Raw genomic sequence first — 14,999 nt, 5'->3', positions numbered from 1 at the left:
TTGCTTCCTTTTTGCAATTCATGTATCGCACGATTGACATATAACTTGAGAGTACGTGTGTGATGAGTAGCTGACATGAAAAGTGCGCGAAATACTGTACAGTAAGTAACTCGGATTCAATTATTGAGGTAGATCACGTTTGATCCTTCAAAACTAGAGAACCTCGAGCTATCGTAGTTATGATGCTTCCTTGTACGCTTCTTATATTTTTCAATGTTTGTATAATTATTGTAAACTGTTTAATATTAAATATTGTAGGTATCAAAAACTCATACCAAGGGAGCATTGTGAATAGTTCGTGTCGGAAATCGAGAATTGATTTCAACGAAAGGTAAATTGAAATATTTTACTATTTTTAATTTGGAATGAATGACAGGCTTAGAATCAACATGTACCGAATATATTTAGTTCATCATTATGTTGCTTCTATGACAATTGTATATACAAGCTGTACTTTTTAAATATGTTCTATAGTTTAAGACTTAATAAGAATATACAATAACAGCGACTAATTAAAACGTGTTGGTATACTCACAGCGGGATGGAATGCTGGTAAACAATTTCATTGACAAATTTTGACTGCAGTCATACCTAAAACGCGTGTATTCGTCCGTAAATGTAAATTTTCCCGATGAATCACGTTAACTCACCGAATTACAATATTTTTTATCGGATATACGTACATCTAATTCTCGTAAAGCTACACATGACTAGTTCTAATCAAACGATATTCTTAACATACATTTCCTTATGGAATAACAGTTTTCTGCACTACTTTGACAAATATTTTTAATGGCAGAAAATATGAAAGAATTCGAAGTATAAGGAAAACGAACGTTACGCCTACAGTTAAGAGAAACTAGACGTTGAATCCATTACTAACTCTTTCTGTTTCTCAACAAAATGTTTGTGTCAGACTGGATCTTGTTAACATCTCGTTACTTGTTCGCGTTAACAAATTTGTTTTGATTTGGCGCCAGCGGTGCTCTTCTCTTTACATGTTTCTCGGGTACTTTGTCCTTCGATGGTGTAACTCCATTACAAGCCAAGCCCCCCTTTCTTTTCCTTAACGACTCGGTGGGAAGATATTCGGCCGGTCGCAATAGCTGCCTGAAATTATATGGCCCATTGATATCCTCCGGGTCGTAATTCACCTTAAAAATTTCCTGGCGTTTCTGAACGGCCGCTGGTCTCAAGATCTGTTTAAGATCGACTGGGATACCGTATCTATCGTTCCCCAGCTCTTTCTTCCCAACGCCCAATCTGCCGTTGATTGCGTTCTGACAATTGATCAGTTTGCCTATCTCATTTTTATTGTCGATCTTTCCATACTTCTCCAAATTTTTATTCTCCTTCTTAGGCTGTATTTCTTTTGCACGTTCATGTAGATTGTTTCTAAGGCCGTTGCTCGGCCTCGGCTTCGTCAATTCGTCCCTCACGACCATTTTATTGATAAAGAGGCCGTTCTGACAACCGCTCATGATGTTCCGATACTGGTTACTGCAAGGTAGATGTCCGTTCGCTTTGGCCACGTTATTCGTCGACGAATGTTCGTGAGCTGGGTTTGAATACCCGTTAATTGCAACTCCGTGACCGTTCACGCGATCGTGACGATTATTTGGACGCGCGTGTCCATTGGCGAACACCGAATGTCCGTTCGCAAAATGAAAGCCGGCGTTTAATCTGTTCCGATGATTGTTTATAGGGTGTCCATTGGCGATACACTGCTGACTCGGTAGTTGACGCTCGTTTATATCGTTGCATCTATTGATGCATCTGGATCGTAGGCCATTTGAATGGTTGATATTCGAAGAGTCGACTGCAGGTTGTCTGCGGATCGGATAATCTTCAGGGGACCACAGGTTGTTATTAGGTACGTAATTAGTCCGTATACTGCAAAGAAAATTGCTGATTTAATAAAGGACTGCTGGTCACTCAGTTAGGCGAATTATTGATTTCACGACTACCGACTGACATATAACAATCTTGAAAATGAAATAGTAATCTACCGGGTTTTTTAATGGTCAAATCGTTGATATGGTATAGTCGCTCTAATTTGTATAACGTGAATATTGTAGTTTAGTATGAATATAGTTTTGATCCAGATTCTTGAATTTACAAGAAAGAAACTATATTTCTTGTTATAAACATTAATTCAAAAATAAATGAAGGACATTTGTGAAAGCGTTCGTTTTCAAAAATGCTACATTAAAAATTTCTAAATGAAATCGAAAATCTCATCGATGATTGCGATATGTTCTACAGATGGCATAAGTTTATAATTTTACCTGGAAGTTTGCCATGATACCTCTGGCAAGGTATAGAAACACAACGAAAGATTAGTAGAACTCAATTTTACTATCGTACGATGATTAAGTCAGCGATACACTGCCTATTGTGAAATGACTGCGAGTTAATAAACAAACGAAAGTAGCGAGAAAAAAGATCCTTGCTGAACGCATTTCCGCAGTGTAAATAAAAAGTTGAAATTCAGGCAGAGAAATAAACGCGATGATCGTCTAGTTACGAAAGTTTTACTTTACCCCACTTTGGTCGGCATCGCTGGCTGTTGATTCTCGCCCGGATTCCTCAAAGCTTTGTGCCATATATCCGAGAGTTGCTGCTCTGTGGCTAGCGCAAAGTTGGCCTGAGCTTCCATACGATCCCTCCTCTCTGCATACTTCCAAAACCTGGCCTATTCGACTCCTGTTGTAACAAAATAATATAATCATTTTTCTACGGGACAGTTGTTCACTGTCTCTCTACACTATTACTTTACGAAACTTCAGTTTCGGTTCATATCCAAGTTCTGTAGGATAAAATTGATGATGTTCTACAAAAAAAATTTGTCTTCTGACGAGAACAATATAGTCAGAAAATTCTATATGCAGTTTTGAGATACTACATTAGGATGGAACTTCAAATTCCAAGACCTTCTACGATATTGAAAAAAAAATTGTTAATCGAACAGACTTCCAACTGTCTACGGAAGTACCTCGACAATGGATGAAGGTCATTTTCTAGCTGTATCAACGGTAAGTCCCAGCCAGCTTCGTCTTCTTCTAAGTCCGAACCACTTCCGATGCGAGTGCCAGAAGCATTGGAAAATTGAGCATTCAAATTTCCCATTCGCCCAAAGAAAACGATAACGAGTAATCGGTTCAGTCACGTTCAATTTATTTACCTGCTCATCTCGTCCTTCAAGTCACGATAATATTTGATGGTCTCCTCTCCCTCCACTTGATTGCCGCTACGATATTGCATGACAGGCTGCACCATGCTAAATCCTTCGGGTCGAACGTAATCCGGTGACGGTTCTTCGACGTCGTTCACCGGTATTCCAGGTTTGTTCCGACGCAGATTTTTGTGCACCTCCTGATTCTTCATGTGAACCTTTAGTGTAATTCAAATTGATTAAAAATTGCGCACGAACAAAATACGATCGATTCTGTGAAATATAAATTTATTTACATTTTGTGAGAATTGTATGAGATCGGCTTGTCTTAACTTGTAATGCACGTTGTCTTTTACCGGTGACTTGTTTTTATTAACTCTTTCTTCTTCCTTGTACCATCGTTGAATAATTAACTCCGCGTCTTCGTTCTTTACACCTTCGCGCACTAATGCTTTATGCGCCTCGACTTTGTCGTCGTAATTGTTTAAGATCAACTTGAAACGTTCCTCCAACTCGGGTCCGAAACGCTTTCGAATAGTGTACCCTCTGAAATCTGCAAACAGCAAAGGATTATGCATTAAGTAAGGTATATGTATTTACCGTAGTGTGAAACTTACGGCTCTGTATAATAACAGCAGCGTCGTCTTCCTTCAATTCGTCTTTCTCATTTTCTGCTGATTCTCCCTCAGCCGCCTTATTTTTCCGTGCCTCTTCTATTTAAAACGAAATATTGAGTATACTTAGTAGCATAATTACATCCTCTCATAATTAAAGAAAACTGAAATTGTATAAAATTACCTAGCGCTGCTCGTGCATTTGTCTTTTCTTCCATGTCTTTCTTCCTCATTTCCTCCAAAAGACGCTTTCGTGATAACCAGCCACGAATATGACGCTGGAGCGTCACGACCGATACGGCAAATTGCCATTTCTGTTTCTTGAATCTAATTCTCGCGAGCCATCGGCGAACGCATGCTTGGACCATAATGATCCTCTTCAGTTGTTCCTCGTACATTTTCGAAAGGAACTCGACGTGATAGTATTTCAAAAATACCTTCGTCCTACCCAATGCCCAACCGTCCAGTTTAAGACGAATTAAGAAGAGTCGGCAATTTTCGCGATTAGCTACCACACGTTCATCGAAAGAAAATGCTAGGAAACAATATCTGCAACAGTAAAATTCGTTTCAGTTCTTATTTTTCAACGCGCAGTTGCGGTTGTGCGTTGATCGGCGTACCTCTTTAAGAATTCGTTGAACTGTATTCTGTGCGAGAACCCGTTCTGCCGAATTCGTATCGTCTCTAGAACACCCGTGTATCTCAGTTGCTTCACCACTTTCTCTTTGTCAAAGAATTGCGGGCTCTTGGAATCGTTCGGTTTTATACATCGTACGAACTGCGGTGAACCCGATACCATCTTTTGCAGCAAGTCCATGAGGGAATACCGGAAGTAGGTTGCCACCGTTTGCTGAGCTCTGGACTGTGACGCCAATCCTCGGCTCGAATAACGTTCCTAAATTTTTTACACTTTATTCGTACGCGTGTCACGACGCAAACTTTGCTTTTTAAAGAACACTGTTTCTCGTGTCAATATTAACTAAGTTCGTAACGTAACGGACCGCCTTATTGGGTTCGCAATGGTCAGCACGACAGCTTTCTATTGTTACTACGATTAAATTGGTCGGACGGGTACCTTTGTATTCTGATTAGACTGTTGTGACAACTTCTTCGAGTCGGTCTCGTGGACGGCTGAATACAGGTTGCCGGTCTTCGTGATCGGGCATTGGAACAGGAAACGGACCATATCGTACTGAGACTGTCTGACTAGCTGGATGATCTCAGGAGGCAAGAAGTTTCTATTCTTTTCCAAGAACCCTTCCGCTTGGTAAACCACGCGTCCCGCGAAATGGTGAACCGCGAAGCAAACCGCGTCCGATTTCGGTCGCACGTAGAACTTCGATTTAATGTTGTTGTGGTATTTTTCTGTAAAACGCATCAATCGTTTCTTACTACATCACGTTACATACTTCGCTTTCATTACATACCATGCTTAATTAAAATACAAAGAATCGCCAATTTTCGTACCGATCAAAGATTTGTTGGTGGCTCGAGGGAATCGGCTTTCCTCGTCTAACAGTGCCAGCAGTCCCATAGGTTTACTCAGCAGCATGTCGAGTACGGGTCTGTTGTCCGAAAACTCGACCAGATCGACGGGTATTCCCTCCGCCATGTACTCCTGTTGTTCCCAGGTGAAAATGTGTTGATTGAAATAGTATTGTATTTGTTCATTGGCAATGTTGATGCAAAGCTGCTCGAACGAGTTCCTCGGGAAGTTTTCGAACCCGAAGATGTCGAGTAGCCCAATCGCCAGCGGTTCATAATTCGGGGATCGATTGAAGCTCAGTAAACAGTTGATTTGATTGACCATCCAATCGAACAGTCGACCGTACAGGCCTTTAGCCATCGCATCTCTCGCCGCGCACGCCTCTGTCACCGTATTGTTCCGTGTAATTGTCTCTCCTCTGGTCATAACCGAGTTCGATGTCAACGCCTCTAAAAGATCGTTCTCCTCCACGCCAAGCAATTGCGAAACTGAAGATTTAAAAAAATGTACATAAATTTACAATGATTAACACTCATTGGAGCCATGTTTCATCTTCATGTATTGCTTCCTCGATAATAGCTCGAGATAAGGATGATTACCTCTGTGTAAAGGTGCCGTATCGATCACGTGGCTCTTGTTATCGGTGTTGTCCTCGCTGGCCACTTCACCGAACTCGATATCACCGAGATGAAGTATCGCGGCGAGGATACGGTACACCGTGTCTACCTCGCTGTCCTGGAAACCGAGCAATTTAAAGCCGGCCTTCAGTTGCTGGAACTTGTCGATATGCGTCTGCGATGTCTGACTATTATCCGTCAAATATCGATGATTCTTCCGGAGATCCGGATCCAGATAGAATTCCGAGAGGCGGTCGTCTGCTTCGAGGCCGTCGTACATGTAGTAGAATATATGGAAATTGCGTTCGCCCCTGTAGATCGATCAAATCGAACACTGAAATTAATGGAGCAATAATAAATCAGAGTGCATACTTACTCGGCTTGAGCCACGACTCGAGATTGCTCCAACAGATAGACGTATATTCTGGCGCCAGTGACTTTACCACCCTTAGTCATCGTCAGATCCAGGTATTTGCCGAATCTCGAGGAATTCGCGTTGATTCCGGTGGTCGCGTTTCCGAAAGCCTCCATTATCGGGTTTATCTGCAGAATCCTCTCTTCCAAATTGCGATTAGGAGCTTTACTGAGATAGACCAATTGTTTCAGCAGCAAGTTCGCGCTCTCCGTTTTGCCCGCTCCAGATTCTCCGCTAATTACGATCGCTTGGTTTTTTCGCTGATGAAGCAATGCTTGGTAAGCGGCGTCGGCAACGGCAAATATGTGAGGCGGATTGTCCGATCTCGCCTGACCCTTGTACCTTTTCTGCTCCTGCGTAAATAACGTCCCTGTGAGTGATCGTTATCTTTAATGACACTCGATAGTACTTACAAGTCCAGTGTACAGTCCCAGGTTTGTGAACGGGTTAACGGCAACAAGTATATCGCCAATATAAGTATATATTTGAGCTTGTTCGTATCTGTGTTGCAATTGATCGACGATCGCGTCCTCGGACAGCATGTCCAACGCAGCCAAGTCGTCCATGTACATTTTTTCCGGCCTGGTCTTCCGATCGGTCTTCAATTTCCCATGTTTGGTCGTCACTTCCGGCTGCCTTTGTACTCTTCCGTCCGCCCTTTGACGCGCTATCTCCTCACGAAGTTCGTTTCTGATCCTTTCTATGTTCGGCTCGATGTTCGCTATCAATGGGTGCTCCCTTAATTCACTGGCGAACGGTCTGTGCTCGAGATCTTTCACCAAGCATTCTGTAATGAAGTCCATCAACTCCGGACAGTGAATATCCGGATTCTTTAGTGACGGTGGCGGGTTCCTAGGTATTTGAAAGAGCGCTCTCATCGGATGCAATTCGGATAAAGGCGGATCGCCTTCCGTTAGCTCGATCGCCGTGATCCCGACCGACCAAACGTCGCATCGGGAATCATAAGACGAGTCCAATTGTTGCTCGCAAGCTATTACCTGTTCGTGATTATGAAATTATTCCCGAAGTTCGTTTTAATATCGGTGACGACTCAGTAAAAAAATTGTTGCCGTTTACCTCTGGCGCCATCCAATATGGAGTCCCGACCGAAGTATTTTTCCTCGCGAGAGTCGCGGCGAGGTGCGATGAGACACCAAAGTCGACCAGTTTCACGTGAGCATCTTCGGTGAGTAAAATGTTGTGCCCCTTGACGTCACGGTGCATGCAGTGATTGTTGTGTAAATAAATCAGCGCCTCGACCGTCTCTCGGAGGATGTAAGCTATTTGCTCGTCCGTCAGACGTTTCCCTTTTCTTTTCAAGCCTTGCACGAGATCGGTCACCGAACCTCCGGTGCACAACTGTGTAATCGAAGCAATTACAGAATTAATTGCGAAGAATGGAATAATTAAGAGGAACTGAGGACATTAGAAAACTGATTCCTCTGTTCCTTTCTCGGAGTTGTTTAGCGGGGTAGAAATGTTAATAGCTTGGTCAGGACAATTGTGTATTCGTTACGCTTTCCTGTTTGCATTATCGAACGAGAGTTAAAATGATGATACCTCTATGACAAACCACAACTGGTCCTCCTCCTGAGCGGGCTTCGCTCTTTTCAAGAACAACCCGTGGAACAGAGGGATGTTCGGGTGGTGGCTAAGATCCCTCAGCACCAAGTATTCCTCCTCGATCTCCTCGATGTTGTCGGCCACGTTCTCGAGGATTTTAATCGCGACTTTGTTCCCGGTCTCGTTGCAATGCGCGCTGTAGACCTCCCCGTATGTTCCCTCGCCAATTAATTCCTCCAGAACGAAACGATCACCGGGCTCAGGGATCGCGTCGAAGTTCACATGCTGGCTGAGACCGTGGTAAGCCATATTGGTCCCACCACCGGTCATTTCTATAAAGAAGCAAATTACGTTGCATTGAAACGGCAAACGCATGATTAAGAAAACACAAATTTCTCTGACTTCTAATGTTTACTATTAACTATAATTCTTGTTATTATGAACATCTCCAAAGTTCAAAGTCACTGTAATTATTATTCTTATATTTAACAGAGAGAAATTACATTGCAAATGACTGGTCTATAGGGTAAATTAGAAATGACGTTAATGACACTTTCCGCGCCGCGTTTATCGAGAATTTTTACTCGCGGACCATGCTAGTGGTGAACTAATTATTCCTAGATCAAGTATTATAGAAAGTTGCGGTGAGCCGCGAGAAGAAAAGTTGTCACTGGTATACCGTACGTAGATGTGGCAAGAAAGCCCCGCCTTGGAACTGAATCTGGTCATCCAATACGCGACTGAAATTACGTTTACAATTCATATTCTCCTATATTATAATATTTCAAAAAAATATGTAATCAACGAATCAAGTATCGAATTAAATCTGTTAGCAGTGCGACAGGAATATCGATTTATTAAACTATCAGATTTGTAATTCAGATAAATCTAGCTCATAAATATGGAATTAAGTAATTTGTCTAACAGCGATTTATGAATTACTAATTACTTCCTGCGAACGAACGTTCGTTTAAAACGCACGCTGGTCTCACAATGAGCAATTGACGAACAATTAATTTATAGAAATTTATCAGTTGATATTTCTATCAATTTCACTTCTGTGTGCATCTTGTACTAACCGATTATATCACCCATTTCGTTCGTGTTACGTGGTTCGCGCTAAAAGTTTCCGAAGTGCCGAAGCTTCATTTAGGTGTAAGCGTTTTCGGAGAGTTCTGTTACTGTTCACTTGACCAAGTACGAAATACGACTGGGTCGTTCGTCTTCTAACTGGATACCTGTTAACCCCTTAATAGGATTAGGCTCGGTAAGACCGGCGCACTTCTGTTCGGTCTCTAGAAATAGGTCTCATAAGAAGACCAAGACCGCGTGTGTTCCCCTCTCCCTGTCTTTTTAATCCTTGATATTAATTCTATAATAGCATATGAACAGGCTTGTGTATGGACTACGATTGTCGGTACGGTATTCGAGTGAGAGGCATGTGCATATTAATCCGATCGTCTTAAATTAGAATGATTTGATTAGAATAATGCAGTCGAAATCGGATTCCGAATAGAATCACTTTCTCATTTTAAAACCGACACTGAGAAAATTTTATCTCAAGAATATTCATTACAACTTTTGATTCTGTTAGGAGATATAAGTGTAAATTATACAAAAAATGTAGATCGTTTATATAATATATTATATATCGACAACTATCGTCATTTATTATTACGTTGTATGAAACTAATAGTTCTCGAGTATAATGAGTAATATAGAGGAAATTCAATTTTAATTTACGTATGAAAAATATATCTTTTTTTCTTTACTTGCGGTAAAGGTATTCATAATAGGTAGTCTTTGCCATTGGAATGAAGCCGGCTAAGGTTCGAAGCCATTCATGGTTTCGAATCACATTTTATAATACGTAATTAAACAGGACATTTATAAATCATGAGTGGCAGATATTATAGCCAATGATATTCGGTGATCCTACATAACAGAATTGATAGCGTGAATTCCTTGTTTCTATTCGAAATTGCCTACATTAACCATTTTGCCTTCGATGAAGATTTCTCAGCGATTTATTCCAAAAAAAGTCAGTTTCACTTCAGAAACAACAACCGATCAGTATCTTTAATCTGAAATAGAAGAATCATGTCGATTTCATACCTCGATGCCTTCTTTTCTATTATCCTGCCAATTCGTTTCGAAAGTATTGTTAATTTTATTGTGCCTGTATCATAGTGATTGTGGTCTGCCCTCTTTTCTCTATTGTAACGAATGTAGTGAATTGGTCTCGGAAGTTTACGGCTGGATACCATCCATCCGGGAGTATCAATCGTAAACAATAACCAATAATCGTGCGAGCGGTCACGTGGTGAGATCGGGGTATTAGAGCGAAGAAACCCGACGTGAAATTGGCTTAGGGGTCTCGGCTGTAAAGTAATGTCTCCTCGAGCTGTGTCATGAGGTCTGACTGCCTTGGACAATACTTGACTGCAGCTAATGTGGTGCATAATCCGGTCAAGTCACGAACATCGTGGCTTCTCAGTTACAACCGTGTCATTGGCTACGAAAATTTTATTATTAACGATTACCGTCTTCAATTATGATCCTGTCCTCCGTGCCAGAATCTTGCGTGTCGCATGAAAAGTTGTTGATAATTGTTGGAAAATACAGGCGTAACGCACAATTCATGCGAATTAGGACAGCGAGTGCATACACGGCAAAAAAATCTGCATATTTCTATATATCATTGCTGATATCTTGCGCTGTAATTATTCTACTCGCTAATGCATAAATGAAGTAGTTCAGGAGTTATAGTTTGTTATTTTTTTACACGACGATGTTTTTCTTGGGGGAGTCAAAGTCAAGGGAAACCTCGATAATGTTACTTTCATTTTGCATATTCAGGGCAAGATTTGTTAAACGAACCGTGATTCCTTTAGAAATCATTTTTACATAAATGGCTAATGCTGTTAATGTTTAATATTTCCGTAACAGTTGAGCATGTACTAATCCAGTAGATAGAAGTGTTGTAATTTATGATTCCTCTCTATTCTAACGTTACTCCTTAACTTAACACGTGTCATATGAAAGGAGGTGTTAAATTATAGTATATTGCTGATATCAATTCTAATTTCTAATTCTTATTTATGCATGCGTCGTACGTAATGTGATTTAGTTGTGTGACACGCTGGATGGAGAGAAAGGTCAGCTGCTTTTCCGATCGCACCTATACATGATACCATAGCTTCAATCCCTTCAGCGTAACGGTGGAACCGTTGCCATACGTGTCGTCGATGACCATACCGCTACCGTGTAACGTTTATTAAGCCACGCACTCGTTGCGAACAATGCACTGTGAACTGGACATCTATGCTAATTGTTTCGAATCTGATCTCTCCTCTAAGAAAGTTAACGATCCCACGAGTCACGCGTTAATCCATCAGCCTATATTGTTGGAGAAAAATCATGCATTCCAGTTCATTGTATAAGAAGAGATATCCCAAAGTTTTTTATTATCACTGCGTTTCACTAGAAAGATTTTAGCCCTCCTCGTCACAGTTTTAACGAGCCTCAAGCGGATTTAGGTTACACAACTTTATTGATTCTTCTAACACTCTAGTTTTTCCTATTTACAAATAGGCGCACAATAATATCATTAAGGATATGAATATTGTACAATCGAATAGATAGGTTCAATCTACGAAAAATTGTTTCGAAGCTATTGCAATTTGTGGTGTTGATTCGATCTGCAAACCATGACGAGGTAACGGTATCATGTGTACCATTGATAAGCGTTCGACTTAAAAACTCTCTGTGAAACATTTGTTTGCGATGGGAACGGAGAAATTGTTCAGATTATCCGGTGAAGACATTAAAAACGAGGGAAGCAGTAATAACCTTTTTATAATAGAATGATACCTCAATATAAAACCTCAACCGTGACAGATATCATTTGTCATTGGCCACAGTTGCGGTGCGGAAGTGAACTGTAAAATTTCTATGCAGCCGATTCCGCAAAACTGATCCGTGACCGAGTCCGCTTTCCGCGCCAATTTTTTTGCGGCTTGATTTTTCCCTCCCTGTTTGTTCGCGAGTTAGAATCGGATAGCGCTTCCCTGAAATCGATACTGCACGCTTGCCGGTGCAAAACGGATCCTCGACATTTAATTCCGGTAGCTGTCAAATACTGAAATTATGGTTTTTCTTAATCATTTCACTGTGGCAATCGTCCTCGAGTGGCACGACTCGTTTCGTGATCGAAAAACAATTGTTTTCCTTCCAAGTTGTTTTGCACTGCTATTTACGGTTTATTTTTGCGAGGCTGCACGTCGACCATAGCACGACGAGAACGTACATTGGCAAAAATCGTGCCGGCACGAATTGACACGACTTTACTAGCGCAGTCTGCTTTTCACACATCCGCAATCCATCTCGCGAATCCCGCGTGTCACGCAACCAGGAAGTGAACTCGAATTTATCGAGTACCGAATGGAATATATTTGCTCTGTGGTTGAACGGGATTTAGATACTACGAATTTTTATAGTATCAATTCGTCGAATAAAGCCGTAGATCTGCACAGATACCACTAGAAAGCTGTTGACAATAGAGAATTGTAGAAAGTTAGGTCTACTTCATATTATAGTATATTTTGAAATATCGTAGCCATCATTTCAATATCTACAAGATAAGAAGAGACAACCTGTAGCAAAGCAATTATATCAATGTCCAGCGTTTGATACAAGAGAGAAATCCTTGTTAAGTCTGAAAACCATTTAATATCTAATTTCCGGATTGATATTTCATTGATAATTTTAACAGATTGTGCAGAAAATAAGTCGATTACTTAAACCGTGGCTGCGTGACTATCATAAAAAGTGTACGCGTACATTGTATCAGAAAACTCAGAATTTGCTTCGCATCGATGCCACCTGTGACTCCGTAAAAGTGTGCTAATTCCACAATAATGCGAAGCCCTACTTTCCAACCTTTGACCACTGTTTGCTTTCATTACTCGTTACGGTCCAACGCAACTATTGTATATTTCCTTTTTTAAATCGTAAACGAGCAGGAATCTCTTTAAAAGTTGTTCCATTAAAAATCAAGCATTAATGAAAAACGTACATAGTTCAACAATATTCGTTTATTCTGCTTCTGAAATGAAACAAACTTAAGAAATATGATGCAGCAGATAATTAATATCGTCGCAAGCCAGGAAATTTCTGATTGTTATAGCGGATGATTAACATCATTTATCCAGGAAGCTTGGTACTAGTTTCTGACGGTGATGTTCCGGCCGGAAATCGTGCCTGACGAATTCCCATAACACGATTCCTATTGTAACGGTTTACCGTTTGTGATGTAAACTGCAAGTATTCTCATGAAACAACAAAGGATTTGTTTCTGTATAAGACCGTAACATTAAAGAAACATTTTCATTTGTAATTCATTAAATAATTAAATGAATATCAAGAGCGATCTACTGACACTATTTAATTAATCAAGGCAGCAAGGAATAATACCTTGTTAATTATACAACTATTTAACAAGTTTTAAAAATTAGTACAACCGTATCTTGACGTATCGTGCATTCCAGTTGCGATAACCGATCTGTACGCGTTATCAGATCCGTGATTCACGGTATACTGGTTTTCAAATGATATACTAGAGACACGACATCGATACACGATACATTTCATCGAGTTACTTCGTTGAAGCGAAATTCTGTTTTTTTATGACCTAGTACGTTCGCGAGTGAAAATTTTAATGAAACGTAAAATGCAGTTACAATCCTAACGTATTCAGAAAAACTACATGAGAATATGTAACAAAACAATGCAATTGAAATATCAGCGAGTGATTAGAAATCCGGCGTTTCATATTGCATGACCTAATAGTTCTTTATAGTCTTTTCACCCGTTGTGCGCTAGCCCAGAAAAAAGGCGCATTGCTCGCGAGGTAGATTCGCAAGAACGACGTTGATGGAATCGTTCGTTTGACTCTCGAAGCGGCGTTTTGCCTCGGCGATAATCAGACCGCTTAGAATAGTCGGCAATAGCGATTCTACGAGCCATTGCTCCTCGCCGAGGAGGCTCCTTTAAGGAGGCGAAATGCAGGTCGTGCCGCCGCGCTATGCCGTTAGTTTTTTTTAACGATCGAAATTTTCCAACGAACCACGAAGCACCGCTCTATTACACGCATCCAGCGTACCAGAGAAAATTCAGTTAACAATGTCGGTCTAATCCTGGACCCGATAGACGACGGAGCAAATTGCGCAACGCGCTTCCTACATGTATAACGAGCGCCGGTTGGTAATTACAGGTTTTTTAATAACTGAAAAGACGATGAATGCACTCAGCTTGCTTTGTATGGAAATGGTACGCCCACGCGTACTGTAGACGTGTAACGCGAACAATGTCAGGGAATACCCACGGATGGCACGGTCTCTTATTCTTCCTGATCTGATTCATTTTCATTTCTGTGGTACACATTCAGGTTCTAGATCACTTAGTTAGTGTACTACAGACAGTATTTGTAAATTCGACGTGCATATAATCTTCTGAGTTTCTGTATAAAAAAAATATTTACTGATAAACCGTGGAATTTAATTAATTCCAATCGGTTGCTTGTTTATGATAACCGGTTGCTTTTCCTTCTGGCATGTAAAAGAGCGGAACGTGTGTACACATGTACGTAAGCACGTGTCACGTTTCGGTAGTTAGGATGAAAAGAATAGTGACGGCGAAAAAATGCAACAGGTGTCCTAAATGTTTGGATAAGCTGTTTGCGTGTCGTGATGCCTGTACACGCACTTTTTACGTGGAAAAAAGTAAATCTTTTGACTGCTCTCCTGGAATACTTCATTAAAAAAACATATTTAATTGTGATCATTATTTCTTTTCTGAAAGTTTTTAATTGATATTGACTAATGGTTATTGAAATTGGTGTGTTCTTTTCTTATAATTTGAATGTAGAAAGTGATGTCGCGATCCAAACCTTAAATGCAATGCATATAGATGTACAAATGCATTGTTTAAGGATGTATTGGCTATACAGTCAATACCAAAAGTTCATGTACCTTAGAAAAACGCATTTGCTATAATTAAAAATAGTGCACTTTTCTTCTAATTTCGATATTTAATGAGATAAGTATGATTATTTGGCATTTTATTGATG

The 14,999-nt window shown here is 40.5% G+C and overlaps 1 protein-coding gene across 1 annotated transcript; it reads right to left on the bottom strand.

Moving 5' to 3' along the window:
• Positions 1 to 336: 336 nt before the first annotated feature.
• Positions 337 to 9,096, bottom strand: LOC108628283 (myosin-IIIb). Its single transcript, XM_018030107.2, is given in 17 exon segments — positions 337 to 1,893; positions 2,544 to 2,678; positions 2,680 to 2,706; positions 2,996 to 3,076; positions 3,185 to 3,393; positions 3,472 to 3,728; positions 3,793 to 3,888; positions 3,974 to 4,338; positions 4,410 to 4,684; positions 4,865 to 5,154; positions 5,257 to 5,763; positions 5,875 to 6,203; positions 6,269 to 6,660; positions 6,721 to 7,305; positions 7,385 to 7,666; positions 7,868 to 8,202; positions 8,950 to 9,096. Coding segments are annotated over 17 exon segments (5,136 nt in total). The 5' UTR covers positions 8,966 to 9,096; the 3' UTR covers positions 337 to 938.
• Between the last annotated feature and the right edge of the window lie 5,903 nt (positions 9,097 to 14,999).

This window comes from Ceratina calcarata, unplaced genomic scaffold (assembly GCF_001652005.2).
Source record: "Ceratina calcarata isolate Rehan_Ccalc_2016 unplaced genomic scaffold, ASM165200v1 scaffold514.2, whole genome shotgun sequence".
Taxonomy (NCBI): Eukaryota; Metazoa; Arthropoda; class Insecta; order Hymenoptera; family Apidae; genus Ceratina; species Ceratina calcarata.
This window is presented reverse-complemented; position numbering and strand designations above follow the sequence as displayed.